A 27,865-nucleotide genomic window follows, 5' to 3' on the forward strand; every position below is an offset into this window, starting at 1 on the left:
AACAACTTACAAGACCTATGGAAACTACACTGAACTATCCTTTTTTACTGAAATCAGAGCTTTACTATATAAGGAAAATATAATAAAGGATAAGACTACTTCACTACAAATCCTTCTTAGCTATTAGGAGAAACAAAATCTACAAGGATCCTGTTAAAGAGGCAGAATGACCTGGCTCAATTTTAGAAAAGTTATCTTACCACAACAGTACATCTTGAGTGATCAGGTGTGACCAATATTATGGAAATACAAAAAAGAAAAATGCATTTAGCAAAGAAGACTGATTTCATTAGCAGTTTTATCTCTAGCTTCTTTGGAAGTGCATAAAATATAACCAAAAATGTGAGAAATAAAAATTGGAACTCTCCTGTGTATATTAAGAGCTCAACAATGTAACCTTTCTTCACGTTAGCGGTCTTTAGGTTCCGAAAGAAAATTCTTACCAGTTTTACTTGCTCAGCAAGCTTGTCTTGAGAGCTATCCTGAGGTAACACTGCTGCATTCTGAGCTGGGCTCTGTGTTTTAGGTGCTGTAGTTACGGCTAAGCCTGGGGGTTTTGATGCAATAGGAGACAGTGACTTGTTAGTTGCTGGAGAGGTTCTGTTTGTCTGTACTGGATATGAAGAAAGCGGTGCTGTGCCTGAGAGAGCTGCTGGTGGAATAGAGGAGGTAGGTGGCAATGAATTCACCGTAAGACGCTGAGAAGTTTGGGCAGCATCTGCAGATGGTCGTGTCAGCGTCACAGTCTGCGGAGAGATAAGGAACTTTATAATCAAATATTACCTAATGCTGCATTACAGGAGAATATGTTAGCCAGCCAAATGCTGACCTAACTTTAATCCACTAGAAATACTACATTTAAAATGCTTTACAAATGCTTTACTGTTTTACTCAACAAGCTACATCTACATAAGTTTATTTTGTCTTGTAGAGTTTAAAAATTTCAGCCATTTAACATCTTTCACATATTTACAAGAACAGACTGCTGTCATTCTCCCAGTTATTGCAACAAGAGTTGTTTTAGGAGTAAGCTTTTCACATTAGGCAAACATTAATATTTATATACCTGTTGCTGTATTGCAGCTTGCGGCTGGGACACTTGTGTTGGTGTCTGTCCTTGTATATGGAGTGCTGGCTGTACCTGCTGTTGAACTGGTGTTGGGAGCTGGCTATGTGGAGCAGAAGTGATGGGTACACTTTGGGGCTGGGTCTTCACCTGAATCTGGGGCTGTGCTGGAGACTCTACTATCTGTGGCTGTTGCTGTGAAAGCTGCAGTGCAGCTGGGAGAGACGTTATTGGGACGTTAGCAGGTTGCAGCCTCCCCGGCAGTTGAGGTGGAGGAGTGTGTAAACTTGCTGCATTCTGCACCGGAGGGCCTTTGGATGGGTCATACTGTTGCTGGCTTTGTTTCTGTCCAGTGAGCTGTACTGCTTGAGGAGTAGGAGGCATTCCACCTGCAAAGCAAGAGGAAATCAGCACAGATTAATTTTTTAAGTGTCAATGTTCTTTACCACTTTAACCAGAAAACTGTTAGACAGCGAACACATTTTGACTTGTTACTTACTTGGTGATAAGATACCATCACTTTGAAAATACCACATCACAATCACAAAAATAAATCATCATTATAGTAAACAATCTATCAAACAAAGGAATGCAGCTAGCAATTTTTGAATAAGAATCAATTACAATAAAATGCATTCTCTTTACTAAATTGTCTTCTGGATATCCTAATTGTTTTTTCAACTATTTATGAGTTAGCGGGAGCTCAAAACTCATTGAACGTTATACACAGAGGATGCTGTACATTAACACACTTGGACCAAAAATGACCGTCAGTGAACTAACACCAGTAATGAAGTAAAACCAACATTTATCACACATATGGCAAAGTAGGAGCTACTTTTTTCACAAACCCTTGGTTTAGATCCAGAGCTCCTAAGCTAACCATTTTGCACCAGCACTTGTGACGTACTTCCATGCCCACATGCACCACTGGAGCCCATCACTCAGCTCCTTAAACAAACCAGGCATTGCATACCAAGAATTAATTTACAAGGAGAAGTCTATGGTAGAACTAGGATCTCAGAAGACTAGGAGCCTAAGTTTCTAGTCCCATCACTTTCATCTCCTTGTTAAATTAATTTGCAGTTGGCATGTGGTGACAGTACCTTGTGCCGTTGGCATTAGCTGTTGTAGAGGAACTCCTGAAGCCACACCTGGATGCTGAAAAACCATCCCATGACGGCCCACTTCAATTCGTGGTCTCTTAGACGAATCTGTGATATTCAAATTCCATTTATGGCATGGTATAATGGAATGGGTTCAGTTTACAAAGCAAAAGTACTACACATGATTTTAACATCAGCTCAGAAAGCTACAACTCTACTACACATGTGTAGCATTCATGAGGAGTATGCTCCAAGGGCAGAGTTCCTTTATATTTCAAGGTGACCAACTTCACTTTCCCTCAGCCAAATGACAGACTTGTTAATATTTCTACACTTGCCAAATCCAGTCCCATTTGTTGTAAGTGGACACACTGCACCATACCAGTCACAACGAATAGGCCAAAGGATCTAGCAATTGCCAGAGTGAGGCAAAGCTACATTTCAATAATTATGCAGCAGTGGGTCTTCTATATTCCTTCCAAATAAAATTAAATTGTTGAAGACAAACATACCTGCTGGAGTAAGTGCTTGCTGTCTCTTAAAAGCTTCAATTTCTATGGTATTCACAGTCCCCGTTACTGGAGTCCCTGTGTGCGTTTGCTATTAAAAAAACCAAAAATCATAAAAGTTCAGCTACCTCATCAGTTTCCCTTACAACAACACATGAAGTTACAGTGAATCCAAAGAACACCTACTTGTATTATTAGCGCTTCAAAATGATTCTACGCTCTAAAAAGTAAGACTTGTTCAATATCTTCTGGCAATTTTTAAATACTCCTATAACAAAGCTATATAAAGTGACCCTGAGAGTCTTTCATTCAGCTTTCAAGTATAATTATGTTAACTAAAAAGAGGAAATCAGTTATGCGTGTTATAAATTTTGAGTTTCAAGGAAAGTGCTAATAAAACTAGGAAATGGGGTGGGAGAAGAAAATATACTTGGCCATTATTTTTCTGGGTTCCTTTTGCTATTAAGGATTTACATTTATACAAGACCTCTCTCCTCCTGCCATCTGCCTGACGCTGCAATGAAGTTACAACCAAGTGCATGTATCATCACACTGTTATTGCATTAAAAAAAAAACCAGTCATGTCAAAAATTGAATATTTTTACCTCACTACAGAATTAAATAGATGGCAAATTAGATTGGGAGAAACAGCCCTTGCATACTACTAGTATCAGTAACCAGCAAATATGGTAAAATATAATAAAGACAATTTATTTATTTTTTAAAAATTCAGTATGCAGGGCTAATTTAATTCTGTATGCCAAATATTTGGAAAGCATGTGAATGAAGTTAATTTGGATCTTGAAGAGAGTTTAAGCTTAACAAGAGGCCACCAACATTACTGTGGGCTTCAACAGAAGCTGGTGGTTGGCATGCCTCAGGATTGAGCTCCACAAGTCAGCTGTTTAACTTGGCCAAAAAATTGCTCAGAATCAAAATGTGGAATAAAAAAAATCTCAACCCAGATGTAAATTTCAGCTCCACTTCTCTGAATCCCAGACTTAAATTTATTTTATTATAGCTTGCTACTAGACATAAGCAGCTGACTACTAGAACATAATGGTACAGCTAGTGAAATGGATATTGAAATTTTGAAGTAAAGCAGGTTGTCTGTATGATCATTTGCATGCTCTTTTGGCCCTCAGCTATTCCACAGCATTGCCGGTAAGGGCTTAAAGTCTAGGAGAGTTTATGGGTGCACAGTTCTTTTGTGCAAATTTCCAAACCAGATTATTAGGTCTTCACTTTTAGCAACCATGCTATCACCACGTACTCTATTATGAGATTAACTATGCAAAAAATAAAGGTTACCCAAAGAAAGCTCTTAACAGCTTTCTTTAAAAAAAAAAAAAAAAAAAAGAGGAAATTATGCTAGTCGTTAAAAAGGAATTAGAGAACTACAGAATGGTAAATTAAGTGCAATTGGCTGTTGAAAGTGGCAAAAACTATACAAATGCATAGGAAGCACTTCCCAAAGGATTTATCACAACATATCATAACATACCTTTTGCATATCTAAATACATCTATACTGAAGACAGTAATTTCTCAAACGGTACATTTAGTCTATTCACAACTCCAATGCTCTCAGGGATTCCTCCTTTCTCCTTCCTCCCCTCTTTTTATAGAAAGCCATACCAATTTAAATAAAGCACAAGAAAGTAAACACAAAACGATATTGAAATAAACTGTAGGTGTCCAAAAATCTTCAGTGCCCTATTGTACAGTATAAACTAACACACACACATCTTATATGCATAGCATCCCATTGTACTTAAGTACTGTAGTATGTATTCTGCTCAACCTCACATATGAGGACCCTGTCCAAGTCTACGAATAACAGATAGACATTTATGACCACCAGTGGTATGTGTATGGTATTAAGATGTTCATCTGAGTTAAGAATTTTTAGGCAAGCACGGTGGACACTGCCCCAAACTATATGGCATATGTGCTCATCCAATATGGTACTCAAATGATTAAGGATTAACTGTCTGCCTTCATTGTTTCCTTTTTAATTCACTACTTTTATTTACATTAACATACATAATAATGTTACGCCACGTTGGATATGAAAAACTTTCAAAGAAGTTTTAGTCTGAAGCAGACACCTGGCCCAAACAGTTAAGTTTGGCAAAGTATGATAAATTTAGATGTGTACAATATGACTGATTTCAAATAATGTGTTACAATAAACAATGCACACCTTCCATACAACCATAGAATTGCACAGAATTAATTAATATATCCAACTCAGACACTATTTGTACCAAATGTCTTTCTGAGGAACAACTTAAGCAACCCTCCTCCTCCAAAGCCCACTCTAAAACCCATTTATTTCACCTGACTCCTACTACTGCCTGACTGCTCCTGGCTTCGATTTCCAGGTCTATTTGTTTCAGGTTTCTGGACTGACACTTAGTATATGAATGCCTCCAACTTATTTGCATTATTTTTACTGAATTTAGAACATAAGCTTTTGAGAGCAAACACTAGGTTTTATATGAAATGCAACTGTACACCACTGGCACTAGAAAATAAATTGTTCTAAATCTTCTTAAAAATAATGAAAAGTTCTGGGTACTATATGGTTATCAGGCAGGATGTCCACCATAATAATTTTAACTTACTGTGCTTACAACACTCCAAATTCAATGACAGAACTGATCAAGATACCTACTATGTTTTATAAACAGCAACAGAGAGAGATGATGTAAGGATGTGAGGTGTACTATCGTTTTTCTGCTAAAAGCTTGGGAATAATCATATTACTCACAGCACTTTGTATATTTTTAGTGTGTCTGCTATTTTCATTTTGAAGTAACTTAGTTCCTATGGAAACTATGATGTCATTAGTATGGGCGGAGCTTACTGACATCCACAAGTGCTATACAAAGTCAACTGATACAATGTTTTCAAATGCATATATTTTAAATGAATTGAACAAAAGATGATATATGACTGACTTTCAAAAACTTTTGAAACCTATGTAATTACTGGCCATATTAAAAAGCACTGGAAACAAACACATCTTCGCTAAACAATTTAATTTTTTTTAATTTACATAAAATTAATTATATTTGTGAATACAGTCAATAATACTGTCTTGACTTAAAGCCCCAGGGCAATCTGAATGAAGTTAGTGGGGTTGCACAAGTTGTAAGGTAAGGTAAGGCAGGATATATAGCCCATCAGGTATATTTGCTGTTAAAGATCTTCCTCACCAAAATAGAAGTGCATAACATTTGAGCTGAAAGAGAATATTTCAACTACAGAATTAGGGCTTATCCTTTGTGGGCCAATTGCAAGAGGGTAACAGCCAGGTACACTGAAGTAGGTCTGAAATACCCAGTAGAAGGCAGTGATGTACACACAAGCTAGCCTGTGTTAAAAGTGCATCTTCACAGATCCATATAATTAGTTCTGTTTATAGATGTCATTCCTCTCTTTAGATACCTTCTTCAATGTGCTCCCATCCAAAAACAAACTTCTGTCTAAAATAGGACCCTCTAAACACTTTTATTTCTTCTACCTGATATCCATGATAAATCTAGTGAAAGTGAGGTAAGTTGGAGTACTTATGATGACTCACTTTGAAGCTTTTCGGTAGAAAAATGCATCATACAATCTGTAGCAAGCAAGGAAAATCTAATACCTTCTGCAGGCATATACAAAAACCTTCAATCAATCAAGAAAAAAGAAAGAAATTGAGAAGAAATCCACAGTTACAATGCCACAGACAGAGAAATCCAAACTACTACTATGCAGAATGCACAAATGAACCAAATGCTTTAGGGAAACAAACGACAAACAAACCGAAGTGAAAAACATTCAAGCTGAAAGTTGATGAAATAAGCCAGCAACTTTGAGACAAGAAAGATTTAACTTCCTCAACACCCAATAAATATTCATGCGTTTCAAGATTTTTGGTTTTGTTTGTTTTAGATGACAACGGATGGGCTCTTGGGAAAATACGAATTCTGCTAAGAAATATCAAATCTGAATGAAGAAAAAAAATCTGGGATGAGACTACATTTTAGAACCATTGAAAAGTACCTGAAACGGTTGCTGCTGGGATGAAAAAGCAGCAGAAACATTTGGAGGAAGCTGGGTTGCTATAGCAACAGGAGTACCAGTCTGCCCATCCTTTCCTGTCACAACCTTTACCTGAGAGAAAATATTTTGGGGAAAACAAAAAAAAAAAAAAGGGAGAATCATTTTCTTTTTAAAAGTTTTTAAAACTGATCAACACACTTGTTTTACACTGTACTGATGGTACCTCACTGAAGAGGGGATTATAACTAAATGACCATTAGTACAGTTTGGTTTGAATATAGACAATTTTTGAAGAGTTCTGTTTCATTTTTAATAGCAGAACAGCGTGAGAGAGGGACAGACTACCTCCAATGACTCTCACCACTGAAAAACTGTCTTAAATCCAGATTAAGTAACAGTGTGGGTTAAATTTAATTATCTCAGTTCCTAGTTGACAACGAATTAGCATGACAGACAGTCTGAACTCAAGAGAGCCCGAACATTTATTTAAGCAATGAGCATAGCCACCATTCTCTCTCCCCCATTAATTTCCAAAGTGATCAGCCCTTCCAGGCAAGGGATGAGGTGCATTGCTTTAGCAGAAAGTGATAAAGAGGGGGAGAAATAAAAGAGAGGAAGACCAAAAATACAAAGAAAGAAAACATACTCAAAAGGTGCCTTGATTTGCAAAAGCTATCTTAATTTGTTAGGTCAAACAAGTTTATTGGCACAGTTTGCAAAATCCTACAACAGTTAAAATGATTACAACTTTTATGAGCAATTAGCTGTTCACATATAGCATAAATATAACTGTCTGTATAAGTTAAACTGTGCCTTAGAACTAAAAAAAGAGTGAGCAAACTTGAACCCCAAAAGACAGAGGCAGATCCTCAGCTGGTGTACACTGTCAATGCTCTAGTGACTTCAATGGATCTATGTCAATTTATCAGGTGAGGATCTGCCCCTGAATTTGTACAACAGACCTGGCCATTTCAGCTAGTGACAAATAAATAGACCAACAAGGACAGGCAAACAATTTGACAATAAATTTCAAACCACAAGGAATAATTCATGGACACCCATTGCTGATTTAAAAAAAATAAATAAATAAAATAAGACATCCTGTTATCACAATTTAAGCTACTGTGTGCAGAAACCAATTATTTCTTCAAAATTATCAGTATCTGATCTTAGTCACAGTTTAATTTCTTCTCCCGTCAAACATACTAAATGCTACACATTATGCTACAACTTCTGACCCATCTGCAAATTCAAACCAAAGCTGGGGCCACTAGTAATCCTTTAGTTTAAAGGTTCATCAACTTTTCATTGAAGATATATGGAACTGTTATAGAAATGTAAAACATACTCAAGTCTTTTTGAATGGAATCCTTTTGCAAACTGGCAAATACATACCCTTCCCTATTTTGGATACATAATTTGTAAAAGGGTATTTCAGAGTTTCAAGTGGTATCAATTCACTCATTGTGCCAAACATGACATCACAACTACTTGCTACACAACTGTCAGAGTCTGCTCAAGGCAGGTTTTGCTCAGGCCATCGAAGTGGAATAGAGGGGTACCGCAGGTCAGAATTAATATGCACTGATATAACTAGTCAGGAAAGTTGCGCATCATATTTGGTTACCATATTTGGTTCAAGTCACTTGCCATTACTAAGCATGGAATTCATTCAAAGAACTTTAATATTTTGTTTAATTAAAACAGGAAACTGTTTTTTTATGCACAAACTATAAATTCTTTGGACAAAAGCCAAGTTCCAAGTTAAGGTTGTTTTTCATCTCATTATTTTTTTGAATGTAGGTATTACATGATAACTTATAAATTAAAATTACTCTATGATACATAATAATTTTTGATAAGCTAACATGCTTCCAGCAACAATTCAAAACTTCTGTGGGTTTAGGATAGAGCTTAACTATTTTGTGTGGGGGACTTGAATACTGATGTGAACTTGGTGAGTGAGAAAACAAGTGTACTTTCCCTCAAAGCCCTAATTCTTTTCCCCTCTATTAAATTACCTCTGTTCTTAAAATACATGCTTCCAATTGTATGCTCAAACCAACCTTCAGTTTCAATCTTCACATAGCAAAATTACAATTCACTCAGAATCTTCATTAAAAAGTCTGCTCTATTACTTCAATCAGAAATAAAATTTAAGGTATTTCTAAGGTATAATTTAAGGTAGAATCTAATACATTGGTATCCAATTGCCACAATTTCATTTAGTGTTTTATTCCAAACTATTAAACAATAGATTCTTACCTCATCATTGATAACCTCAGATTGTTCTTCCTCTTCCTCCTCCTCAAGGTCCAAGTCATTTTGCCTCAGGTATGCTTGTAATGGAACACAGTGTTTCTTCTTAAAAGCTAAGAAGTCCATCATATTCCCTTGAAGATGTTGCAAGAAAAATAGTTCAATCAAATATTCCTTAAAAGTCTCCCTCAGAATCTCCATCTGTTTGTGGTGATGATCCAAACACTGCTTTCTCATCTGAGCAGCTTCTTGGGTGGCAGGCGGAATCTCCTCCAACTTTTTAGGTTGTTTTTTCACTCCTGTACTTACCATAGGAGTAAGAGGAAGATTAGACAGACCCTGTGGTACAGTGGCTCGTGAAGGGCTTGTAGGAGGGGGTGGTGATGTCATTCCAAAAGCAGGTGGTCCTCCAACTCCAGCTATTAATCCACCAGAAGCCCTATCAAATCCTATGGGTCTGCTCAACTGCTGCCCTTGAAGTGCTTGCTGCTGCTGCATGAGCTGCCCTTGAATAATATTGCTGATCTGCGGTGGCAGGTTAGTAGTTGTAATATGACCGGGGCTAGTCAAAGGTTGCATGTTTGCTCCACTAGCTACAGGACTTTGAGGTCCAAGATGATGAATGGTGCCACCAGTCTGTGAATGAGGTTGTGAAAGCCTGCGTTCTCGTACAGTTGCAGGCGCCCCAGAAGATGGAATTTGTACCTGTGCTGTAGTTCCTTGAGCAATTTGTGCAATTCCGGATCCTTCTTGATATACAAAGTGTCCACCATTTGAAGGGCTCAGACTGATCTGGCGCACCAGCAAACTAGCATCTACAAATCCTCTAGTAGGGCTCTGGCTGCACATACCCAAGCCAGAACCTGGAGTGCCTGCCCGAACATTTGGTAGTGACTGCACTGGTACAGGACTGGGTTGTGTAGGGCTTTGAGACTGAACCTGCTGGGGCAATGGGGAAGTAACTTGAATATACGATGGAGATCCATGCTCAAACCTCCTTTGCTGAGGGCTAAACTGAAAATTGGGTGATGTTGGATTTGGGATTGGCAAAGGGGTAAGTGTTATCTGTTGGTTTCCTGATGCTACCGATCCAACATTCTGCAGTGTGATGTTCACATTCTGCCCAGCTACCGGACTTCTACTCATTATAAATTGCTGTATTTGGTAACTGGGGGACTGTGGTGCAGATGGGCTTGCAGAAGGAACAAATGAAGTTGCAGGGGACTGCGGTAAGTTTGTCTGCTGCTCTTCTCCCTCACTACCTGTGAAGGATCTGGACCTCTGGAGCTGACGCTGAACATTCTGAGGACCGTTCCCATGGTGCATTTTCCCCTTTTTGGTTTTTTAAAGTAAATTCTAAAGGAATATATAAAAACAGAAATTTAGTGACGCTAACTTTTTGGGGGTAACTGAATGTTAGAAGATATACATTTGAGTAAGAATGTAGAAGTTTTTCTGCCTCAAAATTAGGAACGCATTCTACCGTTAGAGTTAATTAAAACAATAATCTTCATGCAATTATTCAAAATATGGATGGTCTGACACACAACCACCCCAACTATATTTACTATCTAAACCTCTGATACGCTTCTCTAGCCGTCTAAGACATTCTGGAATAACCCACAGCAAGATGGTAGTACAAGGCATACGTTCCTCTTTTGACCAACCAAGCTGAGATGAAAGTTAAAAGGCCGCTTTCTCCTTCCAGTTGCTGTGTAATATCCACAAGAAATGTAGGCTCCATTTTTTAAACATATCTAATTTGGCTCAACAACATTATCTAAAGTGAAAAATGTTCTGGTTTTCAAGTTATTTGGCATTCTAGTGTAGTATAATCTCACTGATGTGCACTGACAGGGAGACTGATTGCCAAAGACTGGGCACTGCAAATTAGCAGGAGAATCAAAAGAAAGCTAATATTTTAAAAAACCTACCTTGCTCATTTATTTTGAAAACTGCAGTTCCATTTCTAATACTTCACTGCATACAAATATGTGGGTCTATAGTGTGCCAAACCTCTTCACTCCCCCGTTTCTTGTCATGGTTGCTGGCTAGTTTAAATCTAAACTCCTAGGAACAAGGAGTTGTTATATTAATTTGTCTGTCAAACACTAATCATGCTTGGCAATCTACAAATAAATGAAAATGCACAATCAACCCTTGATAATGAGACCTCATCAGCACACCCCGCTATTAACCTCCTGGCTGGAAAGCGGGAAGGGCTATTACCCTTTGAATTATGGGCTCGAGCGGTGCTCCCGTAACACGAATTACTTCAGGCAAGTGAATCCTGATTTCTCAGAACTCCTAGTTTTAACAGGTAGCAATGCGGCCCCACGCCCGGACAGAAACCGAGACCTGTCTGTAGAGACCGGCCCTGGATCGCCCCGAGACTGGCGGAGCAGGCGAGTGTGTTCACGTCCCGTCCCGTCCCCCCCCATCATCACACCGCCCGCCGCCGCCGCCAGTGCAAAGCGGGAGGATGCTGCTCAGCGGGGAGCCGTGGGCCGGGGGGGGGGGGTGAATTTCCCTTTACACTTAACTCCTAACGGCCCCGGGAATTCCCAGGAACCCTCCTCCCCGGTCGCCCGCGGCGGGGCAGGAGCAGAGACCAAGGCCCGCGCCGCAGCCTCCCCCCGCGGGTGGGACGGGTGCCCCGCAGCCCGGGCCCGGCCGCAGCCCCGGGCCTGCTCGGCTCCGCGGACGGAGCGGGGCGGAGGGGAGCCCGGCACCCCCCGCTCCGGCACCCCCGGCGGGGACCCACTTACCCCAGCAGCCGGGGCCGCACTTTCCCTTCCCTCCTCACAGGAAGCTGGGGGCCGTCACCGGGGACAGGGGGGGGGAAACACATCCGCTACGGGCGCTGATAGGAGACAAACGGCGAATTCCGTTCCTGCACCGAGACTCCCGCACTGCGTATGCGCAGTGGCTCGAACCGAACAGCGGGAGCAGCAGGATTGCGCTAGGGGCAGCGTAGCGGATGTGTCCCGCCCCCCCCCCCCCCCCCCGCCGTGCCGGTCCCCAGCTTCCTGGGGGGAGGGAAGGGAAAGTGCAGCCCCGGCTCCTGGGGTAAGTGGGTCCCCGCCGGGGGTGCCGGGCTCCCCTGCACCCGTCCCACGCGCGGGGGGCTGCGCCGCGGGCCTTGGTCTCGGCTCCTGCCCCGCCGCGCGGGGGACCGGGGGTTACTGGGACTTCCCGGGGCCGTTTGAAAAATGGAGCCTATGTTTCTCCTGGGTCTTCCACAGCAACTGGAAGGAGAAAGCGGCCTTTTAACTTTCATCTCAGCTTGGTTGGTCAAAAGAGGAACGTATGCCTTGTACTACCATCTTGCTGTGGGTTATTCCGGAATGTCTTAGACGGCTAGAGAAGCGTATCAGAGGTTTAGATAGTAAATATAGTTGGGGTGGTTGTGTGTCAGACCATCCATATTTTGAATGATTGCATGAAGGTTATTGGTTTAATTAACTCTAACGGTAGAATGTGTTCCTAATTTTGAGGCAGAAAAACTTCTACTTCTTACTCAAATGTATATCTTCTAACATTCAGTTACCCCCAAAAAGTTAGCGTCACTAAATTTCTGTTTTTATATATTCCTTTAGAATTTACTTTAAAAAACCAAAAAGGGGAAAATGCACCATGGGAACGGTCCTCAGAATGTTCAGCATCAGCTCCAGAGGTCCAGATCCTTCACAGGTAGTGAGGGAGAAGAGCAGCAGACAAACTTACCGCAGTCCCCTGCAACTTCATTTGCTCCTTCTGCAAGCCCATCTGCACCACAGTCCCCCAGTTACCAAATACAGCAATTTATAATGAGTAGAAGTCCGGTAGCTGGGCAGAATGTGAACATCACACTGCAGAATGTTGGACCGGTAGCATCAGGAAACCAACAGATAACACTTACCCCTTTGCCAATCCCAAATCCAACATCACCCAATTTTCAGTTTAGCCCTCAGCAAAGGAGGTTTGAGCATGGATCTCCATCGTATATTCAAGTTACTTCCCCATTGCCCCAGCAGGTTCAGTCTCAAAGCCCTACACAACCCAGTCCTGTACCAGTGCAGTCACTACCAAATGTTCGGGCAGGTACTCCAGGTTCTGGCTTGGGCATATGCAGCCAGAGCCCTACTAGAGGATTTGTAGATGCTAGTTTGCTTGTGCGACAGATCAGTCTGAGCCCTTCAAATGGTGGACACTTCGTATATCAAGAAGGATCCGGAATTGCACAAATTGCTCAAGGAACTACAGCCCAGGTACAAATTCCATCTTCTGGGGCACCTGCAACTGTACGAGAACGCTGGCTTTCACAACCTCATTCACAGACTGGTGGCACCATTCATCATCTTGGACCTCAAAGTCCTGTAGCTAGTGGAGCAAACATGCAACCTTTGACTAGCCCCGGTCATATTACAACTACTAACCTGCCACCGCAGATCAGCAATATTATTCAAGGGCAGCTCATGCAGCAGCAGCAAGCACTTCAAGGGCAGTAGTTGAGCAGACCCATAGGATTTGATAGGGCTTCTGGTGGATTAATAGCTGGAGTTGGAGGACCCAACTCCGCAGGCCCACTCCGCAGCTTCCCCCCACGCATGGGATGGGTGCAGAGCGGAGGGGAGCCCAGCACCTCCCACTCTGGCACCCCCGGCGGGGACCCACTTACCCCAGGAGCTGGGGCCACACACTGTCACCAGGGATGGGGGAAAATACATCTCTTACGGGCGCTGATAGGAGACAAACCGCGAGTTCCGTTCCTGTACTGTGACTCCCTCACTGCGTATGCGCAATGGCTCAAACCAAACAGTGGGAGCAGGTCGCCCCATACGCGTGTCCTCTCTTTGGCATACTAGGGAGGACAGCCAGGGACCAGGACCCTCATCCTTGCTAATCATATCACCCGCTCAGAGTGACTGGAGTGAGAGAGCAGGGCAGGGACACAACACAGAGAGCAGTGGGGCGGGAGAGGATCCCCTCAGGATGGAGCTCAGCGTAGGGCACATTAGCAAGCCCTGGGAGACTTTCTACACAGACCCCATACCCACCCTCCAGAGGCATTTAAAGCAGGGCCACCCAAGCTGTGTGCTGGGAATGTCCACAGGGGGTCAGAGGGGAAAGAATCTTAACCCAGGCCACACACTTTGTTAACAGCATACATGGGAACGAGACATGCACAGAGGTGAAAGTTAGCTGGTACAGTCCAGTACGGCGTACTGGCAAAAGCCAGTATGCCGTGCCAGACCAGACCGGCTTCCCCGGTGGTGATTTAAAGGGCCCGGTGCTCCTGCCACTGCGGGGAGCCCTGGGCCCTTTAAATCACCTCCGGAGCTCCAGCAGCGGGACTTTAAAGGGCCTGGGGCTCCCTGCAGTGGCAGGAGCACCGGGCCCTTTAAATCCCCACCTGAGCCTGACTGCCGGAGTCCCAGGGCTCCGGCAGGGATTTAAAGGGCCCGGAGCTCTGCAGCAGCCAGAGCCCCAGGCCCTTAAATTTGCTCTGGGGCTCTCAGCCGCCTCTGCAGTTAGTAGCTCCGGTGTGATTTAAAGGCCCCAGGGCTCCCAGACAGAGCCCCGGGGCCTTTAAATCACCTCTTCCGGTTGAGGCCACGCCCCCTTTAAGTTACTTTCACCCCTGGACATGCACAAAGAAACAGGACAGAAAGAAGGCAATTTATATAAAAAGAAAGGACACTTTATTGTTCAACTTACACTCAGTTTAGGCAGTATGTCAGTGCTCAGTGATTTCCTACTTTACAGCGCTAAAGATTCATCTAAAAATTTAGTTTACATTTTGTTTCCATACACCTAACAGGACACCTATTCAGTTCAGTAGATCTAACAAAAAAAAGCCAGCAGTTTTCATTGTTATGCATTCCATTTAGTGCAACACTCCACAAGTAAAATGTACTTCTGTTTAAAGAATAACTGGCTATTATTTGATATTGTTCTTGAGACAATAGCCTAGCAATATGATGAACATGTTGATTACACCTCTGTCTCTGTAATTTAGTTATTCACTGCTTTGGTACAGAAAGATGGTTATTTTCTGTCAGCAGAAAGCATTTCATTTTAACAGACCTTTTATCTGTACATTACAATTAATATATTTTCAATGTTGGGTACATTTTTCTTTTTTCAGATTTCAGTAATAACTTCTCTTGCATTTATGTCTGTAAAAAAGTGCTCAGTCTTCATTTGGAAAATAAAATGTGGACAACCTGCGGATTTTATTGTCATGGTTTAGCAAATATAAAATACTGTACTTTTCTGCTTATTCTAATGTAATCATTAGTTCAACAAGGTTTCATAGATGCTTTCACAGTATGAAAGTAGGTAACCTCCTGTGCACTTTTACTTGCTAATTTTGGTTGAGACTGCTGAGTTCTGTACACCTGGGGTCAGTGACTGGAGAGAGACTATTGTCAGGACCTGTTCCTCTATTGATTTCTGGGGGATCACCTGAGCTGTAGCCATTACTGCAGAAATCATTTAGGCGTGGTGACCTGCGGGTGATGACGGACACTGCCGCAGTTTGTGACTGAGCCTGAACCTAAATTATAGATGAAGATAAGTTACTAGCTGATTGTACATTTTACACAGTCAAAAATGTGAAACAAAGGTAAGAGATGGCAGAAACTCTGGAGAAGCCAGAGACTAAGAATATAACTGGAAGTCAGGAGAATGAAATGCTGTTCCCAAACATGATACTGATTTACTGTGTGGTTTTGGCCAAATCACTTAATTTCTCTGTAATCAGTTTTGCCATTTATAAAATAGGAGAAATGAGACCAAGATTCTTGGAGTTAATAAGGATAATAATATTTTGCACTTATGTAGCACATATCTGGGGATTTCAAAATCACCTTACAAACATTAATTCTCAGAAAACACCTGTGAGGTGAGTAATGCTTTCATTTTACAGATAAGAAGATACTCATAGAAAGATTGATTTGCTCCAGGTTACAGAACTGATCAGTGGCAGAGCTGACGACAGAACCTTGGAAAACCCAATTTTTAAAAAATCCTTAGCAGGTCACTTAAAGGAGAAGATCATCTCTAGTACCTGGCCTACCAACGAGCAAAATAGTAGTGATGCAAAACTGTCAAAACAACACTGAAAAGCATATATCATTTGAATGAGACAGCAGGCAAAGGTGCTTACCTTTTCTACACAGTAGCTTGGCCTTGAACCATCTGGGAATGAATGGCTCTGTTGCTGAGCTACTTGATGTGTAAGTTTTGGAAACTGATGGATATGTACATCCAATGTCTGGGCTCCTACAAATCGGCAGTAAAATAAGGTGCAAATGTTAGTATTTAGAATGTAACACACATTTATTCTAAGAATATCATCAAAATGTCTACCTTTTCCTATTATATTTCTATCTAACCATATATATTATTGCGATATAAAGTTTAGTTTCGGACAGGATTTGACAAAAGTCCACTTCCAATGGCAAACAGGACATTTTTTAGTCTTGCCACTCAAATTCCAGTATGCAAAATTAGACACATTCTAGAAATATAAAAATAAATGGAAGGACAATCAATTATGGTGCATCATGGATATTACTACAACTTACAAAGTTACTTTGCAACCAAATATATTGTTTAAAAGGGTGCTTTCAATAAGAGTCTTCTAAAAGCACCAAAAAAGTAGGAAAAATATTAGTCTATGCTATAAATTTAGTAACCTAATTTAAAAACCTTTAAAATTTAAGTGTCAAAGTGGTTCTGAAGTCCAATTAATTTAATAAATTGGAATAAATTTATAAGATTGCCTCTGAGTGAGATTTCTTTGTACCTGCTGCTTTCTGTGAATGCCCAAGGGCAACGCTAATCTCAGTGACAGAGATCTCAGTAAGAGGGAGTGTTGCAGCTCCTGCAGATGGTACAATTGTTGGTGGAACAGACATCACTGGAAGATTTGCCTGAGGAACTTGTGCTGCCTGAGGTGTTTGGACCTGGATCTGTCCTTGTGCTTGAAGCTGGGAAGCAGAAACAAGAATCTGAGCAGCAAGGAATCAGGATCAAAGAATATTAGTTGTTTGTCACTAGATCTTTGCAACATGACAATTATATGTTCAGAAACTGAATATAAAAGCTTTATCTAATCCACTGGAATCATTTTACATTTAGCTCTGTTGTGTTTGGAACCTTTTGGTTATTTTTAAATACGGTACACTTGAGGTTTGTAACAGTGGTGCTAGTCATGGTAACAGTGAGGGCTGCTCCAGGCCCAAATGCTGTGACTGCAGTGTGCTGCTAATGTTGCAGTTCTTGCTGACAGGTCAGTTGCAATTTCTATTCTGTACTAACATTTAATTTTCCCACTTCTGCTGCACATATGATTTGTGCAAAGGTTTTCAGGTTCTGAGATAAAGATTTCATTCAATTATGGTTCTATATCCTATTTAATTTAATAATAAAAATACTTTGCACTTCTATAGTACCTTCCATCAGAAGTTCTCAAAGCTCTTTACAGTTAATACACACATCCCCTTGCTTAAAGGTAAATAAGTAATAATATCCTCATGCCATGCATGGGTAAGTTGAGATTCTAAATTGCTGTGGTGACTTGCCCCAGATATCACAGTGAGGGGCTGAGTTATGAAGAGAACCTTAGGAATCTGGGCATCTTGTCTCCTGTTCTAACCATTAGAGCACATTTAATGAGCTATACTCAAACACTGTACATCTTCAGATGAAGTGGGAAAGTACAGTTTTCTGAACAGCAGAGGACTTACTGAAAGAAAGAGTGTAATGCCAGTCAACAGTGAACCTTGTGACTAAGTAGGAAGAAGTGTTGATTAACTTAGAAGCATTATGTTCATTATGTAGAAACATCATGAAAGCAGGCAAAGGAGGGCAGCTTAAAGTAATCAATGGGCATTCTCAAAAGTTCAGCCAGGGAAGAACAAAACCTCCAGCTCCACCCTTTCAGGCAAAATCAAGCTGGAGGGGGGGGTCTTGAAAATCTGGTCACCAGAAGCATCAAACTGGCATGAATGCTCATGGTTTAAAACCATATAAACTACAAACAGTACAACAAAAATTTCCCACCAATTCCTTTTCTGTTGGTGAAGAAATACTAAGAAAAGGATTGGAGACATGTTTTTCTTAAAACATCCGTTCCTTGTAAGAGCTTTCCTACACTTTTTATTTGGACTGGAGACTAAGGCTACATCTACACTACAAGCTAACGGCATGATTCCCCTGCTCATGTACACGCACTCACACTAGCTCTCGTTCAGCTAGTGCAAGTGTATATAGCAGTGTGCTTTGTGCCTAGTACAAACCCTAGTAGGTATGTACTCATCACAGCTAAGCTGTGTCTCCACTGCTGCTACCAGTGCTCCTGCAGCTACAGTGCTATTTACACTCACACTAGCTCAATGAGAGCTCACGAGTATGTGTACAAGTCCAGGAATCACACTCCTAGCTTGTAGTGAAGATGTACCCAAAGAGTGTACCTGGGACTGAATCCGTGGGACTTGCACCTCAACTGCTTCTGTCTCCTGCTGCCTAGGAAGCTGGAAATGGACAGGTGTGACTGTTTTACTAAAAAGCTGAACTTCTGTTGGCTTGGCTATAAAAGGAAAAATATAGAAGACAATCTCTCATCAGAGTGTAAACTGACATTCTTCCCCTCCCATCTTCTTTTACTTAATAATTTGAAAATAACTAACACTTAAAATGCAAGTTTCTAGCAGTTTTATTTTCAGCAGCAGAATGTGAAAAAAACAGAGGTTACCTGACATAACCTGAGCCACTAAGGGCGTTTGGGTCTGCCATGTTGTCAGACTGGTGGTTACTATCGATGATGCTGCCACAGACATTCCTGCTTGAGAACCCTGAGTAGATGTTACAGTCACTAATTCTGTTGGAGCACTGGATGCTGCAGCTGTTTGTACCTGAGCTGTACTTGCACCTCCTGAAGCCTAGAAAGTGTTACACAAAGTAACAAAGTATCATGTCAATTTATTCTAGAATATAAGGTTGTTGGTTTTTTTAAATATACAATACAAAGCATGATGTTTGACACATGCGCCTAGAGCCTGAGATAGACACAGTGAACAACTATGAATGAATTAATAAATAAGTACATTTGATCTGTTCTTTGTGCTGAATGACATTTTCCATATAATAAAATCTAGCATGGCATAAAGACACAGGAATCTTGTCCATATTAATTATTTGACACCAATTTACACCTTTGAACAGCAAGGCTGTAATATTTAAGAGTTCAGAAGCGAAGGACAATATTTATCAGAATTTTCAATGGAAAATGCTAATTTTCTAGTGCAGGTGGCCTGTGACTGACCCTGCCAAAAGTTAACTAAAAGAATGTACACCATCTCCAACCAGGGGGATTTTAGAGAACTCAAGACTGTGTACTCTGTTAGGCCGGGAACAATTAGCTGAACATTTCAAAGCTTTTTCAAAATGATATTGCTACACACATCAGCAAAAATGGATTGCTTCTGTACTGTATCACAGATTTGAAATTTTCACTTAAAAAAGGGTACTGTTTATGCACTGTGTCTAATAACTACATTTAAAGGGTTTTATAAAGTAAATGTTTTTAAATTAACACTAGTGTTTCATTCACTTATTATCTCTTTTCCTATCATGTTGGATGTATCCCTGACTGGTGGAGATTAAAACCTCACAAGGGACTAGACTGGATGATCTAATAGGCACTTCTGCACATCTAACTGATTTGATCTGAGTTTAGAGCATCATCAACTTTCTCAGTTTAAGTGAAGACAAATGCACCTTTCTCGCCCAACCTGCTCATGCAACACAACACAAAGGGCCCAATCCTGCGATCAGATTTGCTAGCGCAGACTGCTGCAGCTATGTGGCGCGCCACTGAAGTCAACTGAACTCTGTAAGGCCATGGGGATCAAGGCTTGCTAATCCAGTTGCAGGGCCGGGACCTAGAAGAGTGCATATCTCTGCACATATTAATATTAAGTGGAAAGATCCAAATTTCAGCTTTAGAGATATTTAGTTTCAACTAATCCTGCCAGGTTGGCTACCACAGTCTTTACTACTAACTGTGGCTGTTGCACCATCAGTTGCTCCTGTGGCTGAAGCTGGGCTTCTGCTTGCCGTTCAGCTAGCTGCTGAATTTAGAGTTGGCAAGCACACTGCTGCTGAGGCTCTGGGCCTGTCTGCTGTTCGGTCAAAGCCTAAAACAATAGGAGGTGGGGAAAATATTAATTGTTGCTACCTTTTTCCTTTTGCATTATAGTACTATTTGTTTGTTACAGCTCTTCACTGTAAAAATCCTGCTTTCTCCTGCTAAAGCCTGCAAAAGAGAGATCCTGAAATGGGCCATTAGTTGTTTGTACCAAAAATTGGATCAGAGGAGTTTGAATGACTTCATAAAAATATTGCAATACAACATGGTGCCTTTCTGCTTCTGATCTGGTATAATTTTGTGGGCATTTTAAAAGCCACAAAGTCTGAAAAAGAAATGGATCTGGAATTAACATAGGTAGAAGAAATGCTGATACCTTTGATCTACTGGCAAATGGAGTTTAAATACTAACTCGCCCAGACAACTATCCAATGCCACGCACAGATGAACTATTAGAGAAACTGGGACGGGCCCAGTTCATCTCTACCTTGGACTTAACCAAGGGGTACTGGCAAGTACCGCTAGATGAATCCGCCAAGGAAAGGTCAGCCTTCACCACACATGTCGGGCTGTATGAATTTAATGCACTCCCTTTCGGGCTGCGGAATGCACCCGCCACCTTCCAAAGACTTGTAGATGGTCTCCTAGCGGGATTAGGAGAATATGCAGTCGCCTATCTTGACGATGTGGCCATATTTTCGGATTCCTGGGCAGAACACCTGGAACATCTACAAAAAGTCTTCGAGCGCATAAGGGAGGCAGGACTAACTGTTAAGGCTAAGAAGCGTCAAATAGGCCTAAACAGAGTGACTTACCTTGGACACCACATGGGTCAAGGAACTATCAACCCCCTACAGGCCAAAGTGGATGCTATCCAAAAGTGGCCTGTCCCAAAGTCAAAGAAACAGGTCCAATCCTTCTTAGGCTTGGCCGGTTATTACAGGCAATTTGTACCTCAATGCAGCCAAATCGCAGCCCCACTGACAGAACTAACCAAAAAGAAACAGCCAAATGCCATTCAGTGGACCGAAGAGTGTCAGAAGGCCTTTAACCAGCTTAAAGTGACACTCATGTCTGACCCTGTACTAAGTACCCCAGACTTTGACAAACCGTTCCTAGTAACCACAGATGCATCCGAGCGTGGTGCGGGAGCAGTTTTAATGCAGGAAGGACCGGATCAAGAATTCCACTCTGTAGTGTTTCTCAGCAAGAAGCTGTCTGAGAGGGAAAGCAACTGGTCAGTCAGTGAAAAAGAATGTTACGCCAAGCCACTGACTTTCCTGTTGAAAGATCCAGTGTGGACAGCTTTGAGAAGGTCTCAGATGGAGTGAAAGCTGTTAAGAAAGTTAAACAGTCCTATAACCAAGTGGCTTTGTTTGGCCAGCTTGTTGGGGAGACAAGGTTGTTGAGAAAGGAACGTCTCCATGCTAGTTCTGTAAGTGAACACTATGTGGCCCAGGTCAAGATGGGGGCTCTTAACCAAGAGAGCCCAAATTGCAGCCCTCCAGACTGGAGTGCTGGTAGAAGACCCGATCCCAGTTTGGCCCCCGGGGGTTTTGCGGCATGCAAGTGCTATCAACCACCCCTGACATGAGGGAGGGCGTGAAACTGGAAGGGCCTGGTGTAACTCTCACCAAGGAATGGGAGAGATGCTGGGGCATCCATGGGAACGTTGGTGGGTTCGAACTTCTCCAGGTCACCGGCTAAAGTGACCCCGCTCAGTTCAGTCTCAAAGATGATGAAGCAGGACTGTTCTTAATGTTTCCTCTGAATATTGTGGGGGTGCCTCAGTTTCCCCTATGCAGTTCTTAAGTATCTAGGTGGTGGGATAAGGGTGTATGATCGTTGCAGAGCCCTATAGGGTAGGGCAGGTGTGTGCAGGGGTCTGGACACAGAGAATGGCCGACACCCTGTTTCCTGGCAACTGATGGCCAGGCCCTTCCCCCCTGCAAGATGAGAGCTAAAGGGTTGGAGAACAAAGGAATCAGGTGACCTCCTGGCCCGGGAAAGGGACAAAGCCCAGAGGAGGAGGGGCTGGACAGAGTTTTCAGTTGGGGGCTGGCTGGGGACGAGGAGTGAAGTGCAGACGTGGTTGTCTGGCTCACTGCCCGCCAAAATGGACCCAGCTGAGGGGTCCTGTTCTCTGCACCTACAAAGCTCTGTTTACGATCGTGTTCCTGTCGTCTAATAAACCTCTGTTTTACTGGCTGGCTGGCTGTCATGTCTGACTGCGGAGTTGGGGTGCACAACCCTCTGGCTTCCCCAGGACCCCACCTGGGCGGACTCGCTGTGGGAAGCGCACAGGGGGGCAGAGGATGCTGAATGCTCTGAGGTCAGACCCAGGAAGGTGGAAGCTGTGTGAGCTGTGTGTCCTGAAGACAGGCTGCTCACAGAAAGGAGACTTCCCCAGAGTCCTGACTGGCTTCATTGGGAGCAGTTCCAGAGCATCGCCCGGGGACTCTGTGACAACTGGTGGGACAAGGGTGTATGATTGTTGTAGAGCCCTAGAAGGCAGGTGTGTGCAGGGGTCTGGACACAGAGAATGGCCGACACCCTGTTTCCTGGCAACTGATGGCCTGGCCCTTCCCCTCTGCAAGGTGAGAGCTAAAGGGTTGAAGACAAAGAGATCAGGTGACCTTCTGGCCCGGGAAAGGGACAAAGCCCAGAGGAATTAACATAGGCAGAAGAAATGCTGATACCTTTGATCTACTGGCAAATGGGGTTTAAATACTCTACACTGCTATAGAATGATTTTGAAATGTCCATGAAAAATATGAATTTTCCACAACCCATTTAAATGTTGCTTGTACAAATAATACATACATAAGGCACATGATGACATTACAGAATGTAAACTTCTAGAGTGAGAGAACGTACCTTGTGCTCTTTTGACATAGACTCTGTACAGCAGAATGCAGCGTGAATCATGGAGGATGGCTTGTCATAGTTATTTCTTCTGGAAGTAAATATGATATAGTTTAAATAGCTGATTTTTGAAAGGCTCTATAAAAACCTCCAGGGACAGAAAATCTTGCATCATGACTAATAGCTTGTGAATAAGAAAAGATTTGAGACCTGAGAATTAGGTCCTCTCTCCCTTTACTACTTAATTCTAGCTACTTCTGGGCCCTAGACTTTGGGGTTATCTACAACTTGCACAAGTTTAGTTAAATTAGTTTAGTTAAAGCAGTGCGAACACAAGTAGACATACTCTATTGCAGAGGCCGCCAAACTGTGGGGTGTGCCCCCATATGGGGGCTCAGAGGAATGTTTGGGGGAGACATGGGCGGTGGGGGCCAGGCCAGCCCCCACAGCAGACAAGGAGGGAACACCACCCAGCCCTGCTCCACTCCCAGCTCTGGCCCCATCCCCGGCCCCATCCCCAGCAATGACCCCCAACTGCGGCTCTCCATCTGACCCCAGCCCCGACCCCAGACTCACCCCCAGCTGCAGCCCCTTTACCCTGTCCATGCTCCTGGTTCTGGGGGGATGCAGACACGGGTAAGGGGAGGGGCATTACCCTGAAAAGTTTGGGCATCACTGCTCTATTGGTTTAAAACTGGTTATATCGGCTTACCTTGCCCTGAACCTATATAAAGGAGGTTTAAATCTACTTAAGCGCTTGTCTAGATGAACAGTTAGTGTGCAGCAAGCTGGGGTGAAAAACCACAGCATGCCAGCCTGTTGCACACTAAGGGCTTGTCTACACTTGAAACGCTACAGCAGCACAGCAGTTGCATTGCAGCTGTACTGCTTCAGTGTATACATTACCGATACCAACGGGAAGGTTCTCACATCAGCATAAGTAATCCACCCCACTCCCCCCGAGAGGCTGTAGCTAAATTGATGGAAGAATTCTTCCATCAATCTAGTGCTGTCTATGGCGGGGGTTGGTCAGTTTAACTACAGAGCTCAGTGGTGTGGACTTTTCACAACTCTGAGGAACACAGCTGGGTCAACCTAACTTTTAGCGTAGACCAGGCCTAATTCTTGGTGTGACCCTGCATGATTTACCCTACTGATGCACACTAGAAGTTCCCTGGTGCGCTTTATACACTGCTGTTTGAAACAGCAATAGGTCAAATGTACTAGGAATCGTCTAGAGCGCAGGTACCATGCAGCCAGTGCACAGCAGGCTGGAGCAATGTAGATTTACACACACACACAGTTTGTCCAGACATGCCTTAAGAGTGTCCATACACAAAGTATAAAAAAAAAAAATCACACCTTTAGTTAAACTGATGCATCTGGGTACATAGACTAGGCTTTGTTTGATGTCTACAAGGTTCAAGAGACGACAAAAGACTAAATAAGGACTGGAGTTCAGATTTACACCCTAATCCTGATCTATATCCTGCCCATCATCTTCCCATTCTCCCTTCCTATCAAACATAAAAGTGAAAATCAGCCACTGTTTTTGGATGTCCTAAAAATAATTGATCCAGGTTGCCAAAATACAGCCTGGATGTAACAATGAGGTTTCTCCAATAACCTTCTTTTACAGCAATTCAGACTTCCTCCTCTCTTGATGAGCAGAAGTTGTAGGACTGTGGCTCTCAAGTAACAGTCATGCTATAGCGTGTGCAGAGACACTGGAAATCCTTGGAAGGAATTCTGTCTGACCCAAACGCACTGCAGCAAGAGTTCTACCACCCTTTCAACAGATGCAACATGCACTCCAGTCCTTGCCTGGCTAGTTCTGATGGCTAGATATCCTTTTCAGAGTAGCTAGATGTGTGAAGTGCCCAGTTTATATCAATAGCCTTTAAATCTGAAATATGAAGATAACAGTGTTGATGTTTAAGCTGTCAACTATTTCACTGCTGATCATTTTAGCTGAACCAAACTATAGTGCTTATCCCAGTCTTAAAATCGCCTCTCATGCTTCTGCATGTGCCAAAAGACCCAGTGGTCCCGACCCATCTAACAAAACTTCCAACTTCCCTTTTCACTGTTGTTCTACATTGTCCTAAGTTATACCTGTTGTACCCCATAGTTCAGATTTTGGCCTCACTAAGGTTAGAACAACCCCAGTTATACCACAATGGGATGGCACGGGTGTGGTAGAGGGCACAATTCAATCTGCAGACCTTCTTACTGGATATGATGCATGACATGTAAAGAACCCAGTTTGGCTCTAAAAGCTCATCGTAAGTTTGCAAGTTGTCGGTTCTAAAAAAATGGACAAATCAATGAATTTCACAATGCCATTTTTAAAGAGTCACTCTTAGGGTGGGACCATAGTTGCAGAGTTTTATGCAGGTCTCATTACCCAAAAGGATGGTAGCCATATTGCTGGGATTAAGAGGGGCATAAAGGAGATAACTGATCAGTGGGGCATGCCCACCTCACCATTCATTCAGCTAGCTGGAGGTGCAATTGAGACACTACAACTTCTGCAAGTACTGAAGGATGATTTGGATTCTTCAGGAAGGTAATCATGCCCAAACTGAAATTCACAAGAATATCTGTGGAATCAGAACGCCTTTGACAAGTATAATGGAATTGTCTGTGTGTGTTTGCATCACTCTTTCGCGCTCTCTCTCTCTCTCTCTCACACACACACACACACACGGAGAATATCATTCTCAACATCATTTTTATCAGATTTAAAACATGTAAACGATATGGGCTTTAAGTAAACATACAGAGGTTTAACCGAGGGACTTCTTTTTCTTGCTATCTTTTTCATTAAATCAAAGTGACTCATGTAAAGTTGGGTGTGTGCAGCATTCGGGTCTTCAGCATAGATATGTCTGGCACAAACAAGGTGACTACTGATGTTCTGAAATAAAAATAGCATCAGATGATAAATGTCATACTTCACCACTGTAATATCTCAAAAATTATGGTTTATATTAAACCGGACTCTGACACATTCTAATTCAATTTTTTGCCACTTGAAGAAACTAAAAAGAAATAATTGCCTTGTCATTTTTGTTTTAAAATTTACCAACGAATCTGTTATTAAATAGTCACTTCTATAGCGCTTTCCACCATCAGGGAATTTTGGAAATGTCAGTTAAACCTGAAAATACCATGTAATTTCCTAATTTTACAGATAGAAAACTGAGTCAAAGACATGAAGTGACTTGTATAAGGTCATTCATTAAGTCAGTGTCAGAGCAAGGAATAACATATATGAGTTTTGTTCCCAATGATCAGACCATGTTTCTTTTTCTGGGGGGAAAAACGTATTTGCATAAATAATAAGCTCATATCTGTGGTTCATCTCTTACTCTATGGACTCAAGAAATGTTTTTATCATAATAGGTGTGTGCATTGTCTCTCTCTCTTATAACTCAACTTCTCTTAACTGTTAAGTTTATAATAATGTAATAATCACTGGATTATCTCCCTGACATGATTGCAAAGAGGTAAATCCTTTATATTGATGAAAGAAAGTTAGGAACTTAATTTTTAACTTGTGGTTTACTATATAGTGCAAAATTAAGTTTAAAATTTGTTTTATTTGATATCATCAGGTGTTAACTCTCTCTGAAAACCACAATCATAACTAGTTTTTGCTTTCTCCTTTAGATGACCTTCAAAATCAGTCATAAAACAGAAAACATTGTTACAATATTTCAGTTTTATTTTTTGCACACTATAATTATAGCCAATTAACAGCAATGCTTCTAAATTGCACAGACATTTCAGTGAGCCTCACTTATGACTCAATGTTGGTATGTGATAAAGTCTGATAATTTGAGTCCAAAGAATCACTTCCAGAAAGATACGACTAATCCAGGAGGCACTAATTAGAGTTGACCCAAAGAATTAATGATTTAACACTAACACGTTTGCCTCTACTCTGTACAAAAGCAAGAGCTGAGTGAAATATTTTTGGCAAATAGTAAACATTTGCCAAAAAATGCATTTGGGGGACAGGGAGCTCAAACTATTTGTGAATTCAGATCAAATTCAGCAAATAGTTTCAATCAAAAAAAAAACTGAAAAAAACTGGAAACATCGACATCTCATTTTGACAATATTGATTCAACACATCATTTCAACAATACTGATCTGATTTGACATTCAAAATATTTCATTCGGCTCAAACAAAAAAAATGTTTTTGTTCTTTCATTTAGGTGAGGAAAACCAAACAAATTTAGTTTTGGTTAGAAACTAAATCTTTTTTTCTGATTTTTTGGTTTGACTACCAAATATAAAATAAATTATTTGTTTAGCTCTAATTAAGATGTATACAAACAGAATTTACTACTGTGCTGTAACTTGTTTCACTGACAAACTCTAAAATCAGTCTGCTCTTCTCTACAAATTATTCTCATTTTATTCCAGGATGTCTGTTTCAATCCATAATTAACGACAGAGAATCAGGCTTTGGTGAAGACTGAACCGCCATTGCTTGGATCAAATGGAAGTACCCAGCTGATAAGTGAAAGTTATAATCTACACCACAGTATCAAAGTTAATTCAGATTTTTTAAATTCTTCCTTAATATCAGATGTAATCACAATCATTTATTTTGTTAATCTATATATTCTGTACTCTGTTACACCACTGTAATCTATTCAAACTAGGCAGTCAAAGTAGGCATGTAAAATGTTGTCCAGTATTAGTGGAATACATTTTGTAAATTTATTTAATGTGATATATTAAACATACTCCATATTGATTGTCTGGTGTGAGAAATGTGTATAATTCTTGCCAATAGACCATGGTATACAGAATTTTGCAGTATATGCTTGCTGAACACTAGAGCACT

At 41.6% G+C, this 27,865-nt stretch overlaps 2 protein-coding genes and 1 long non-coding RNA gene across 31 annotated transcripts in view; 1 reads left to right on the plus strand and 2 right to left on the minus strand.

The window, feature by feature from the left end:
* The window catches only part of EP400 (E1A binding protein p400), a 64,670-nt gene extending 52,779 nt beyond the window's left edge, over nt 1-11,891 (minus strand). For 8 of the 19 annotated variants that reach the window (XM_043529784.1, XM_037878875.2, XM_037878866.2 and 5 more), the window contains exons 1-8: nt 11,764-11,878; nt 10,930-11,065; nt 9,002-10,351; nt 6,737-6,847; nt 2,685-2,772; nt 2,173-2,280; nt 1,067-1,455; nt 444-746 (exon numbers count right to left, since the gene is read on the minus strand). In XM_043529784.1, the coding sequence (XP_043385719.1) occupies nt 444-746; nt 1,067-1,455; nt 2,173-2,280; nt 2,685-2,772; nt 6,737-6,847; nt 9,002-10,321 (2,319 nt within the window). In that variant the 5' untranslated portion in view covers nt 10,322-10,351; nt 10,930-11,065; nt 11,764-11,878. Of the gene's footprint in view, nt 1-443; nt 747-1,066; nt 1,456-2,172; nt 2,281-2,684; nt 2,773-6,736; nt 6,848-9,001; nt 10,352-10,929; nt 11,125-11,763 lie in introns of all 19 variants that reach the window. The other 11 variants (XM_043529786.1, XM_037878870.2, XM_043529785.1 and 8 more) reach the window with 8 other exon arrangements.
* Nucleotides 11,892-15,209, plus strand: LOC119563583. The gene is made up of 2 exons (XR_006286059.1): nt 11,892-12,064; nt 12,595-15,209. It is a non-coding gene; the product is annotated as an uncharacterized LOC119563583 (long non-coding RNA).
* LOC102944943 (E1A-binding protein p400) overlaps nt 14,657-27,865 on the minus strand; it is a 55,087-nt gene continuing 41,878 nt past the window's right edge. For 8 of the 11 annotated variants that reach the window (XM_043529788.1, XM_043529793.1, XM_043529789.1 and 5 more), the window contains 7 exons: nt 25,784-25,920; nt 23,013-23,091; nt 18,741-18,927; nt 18,460-18,575; nt 16,791-16,974; nt 16,149-16,264; nt 14,657-15,536 (listed from right to left, as the gene is read on the minus strand). In XM_043529788.1, the coding sequence (XP_043385723.1) occupies nt 15,345-15,536; nt 16,149-16,264; nt 16,791-16,974; nt 18,460-18,575; nt 18,741-18,927; nt 23,013-23,091; nt 25,784-25,920 (1,011 nt within the window). In that variant the 3' untranslated portion in view covers nt 14,657-15,344. Of the gene's footprint in view, nt 15,537-16,148; nt 16,265-16,790; nt 16,996-18,459; nt 18,576-18,740; nt 18,928-23,012; nt 23,092-25,783; nt 25,921-27,865 lie in introns of those variants that run through there. The other 3 variants (XM_043529790.1, XM_043529795.1, XM_043529797.1) reach the window with 3 other exon arrangements.

Source organism: Chelonia mydas, chromosome 15 (genome assembly GCF_015237465.2).
Source record: "Chelonia mydas isolate rCheMyd1 chromosome 15, rCheMyd1.pri.v2, whole genome shotgun sequence".
Classification (NCBI taxonomy): domain Eukaryota; kingdom Metazoa; phylum Chordata; order Testudines; family Cheloniidae; genus Chelonia; species Chelonia mydas.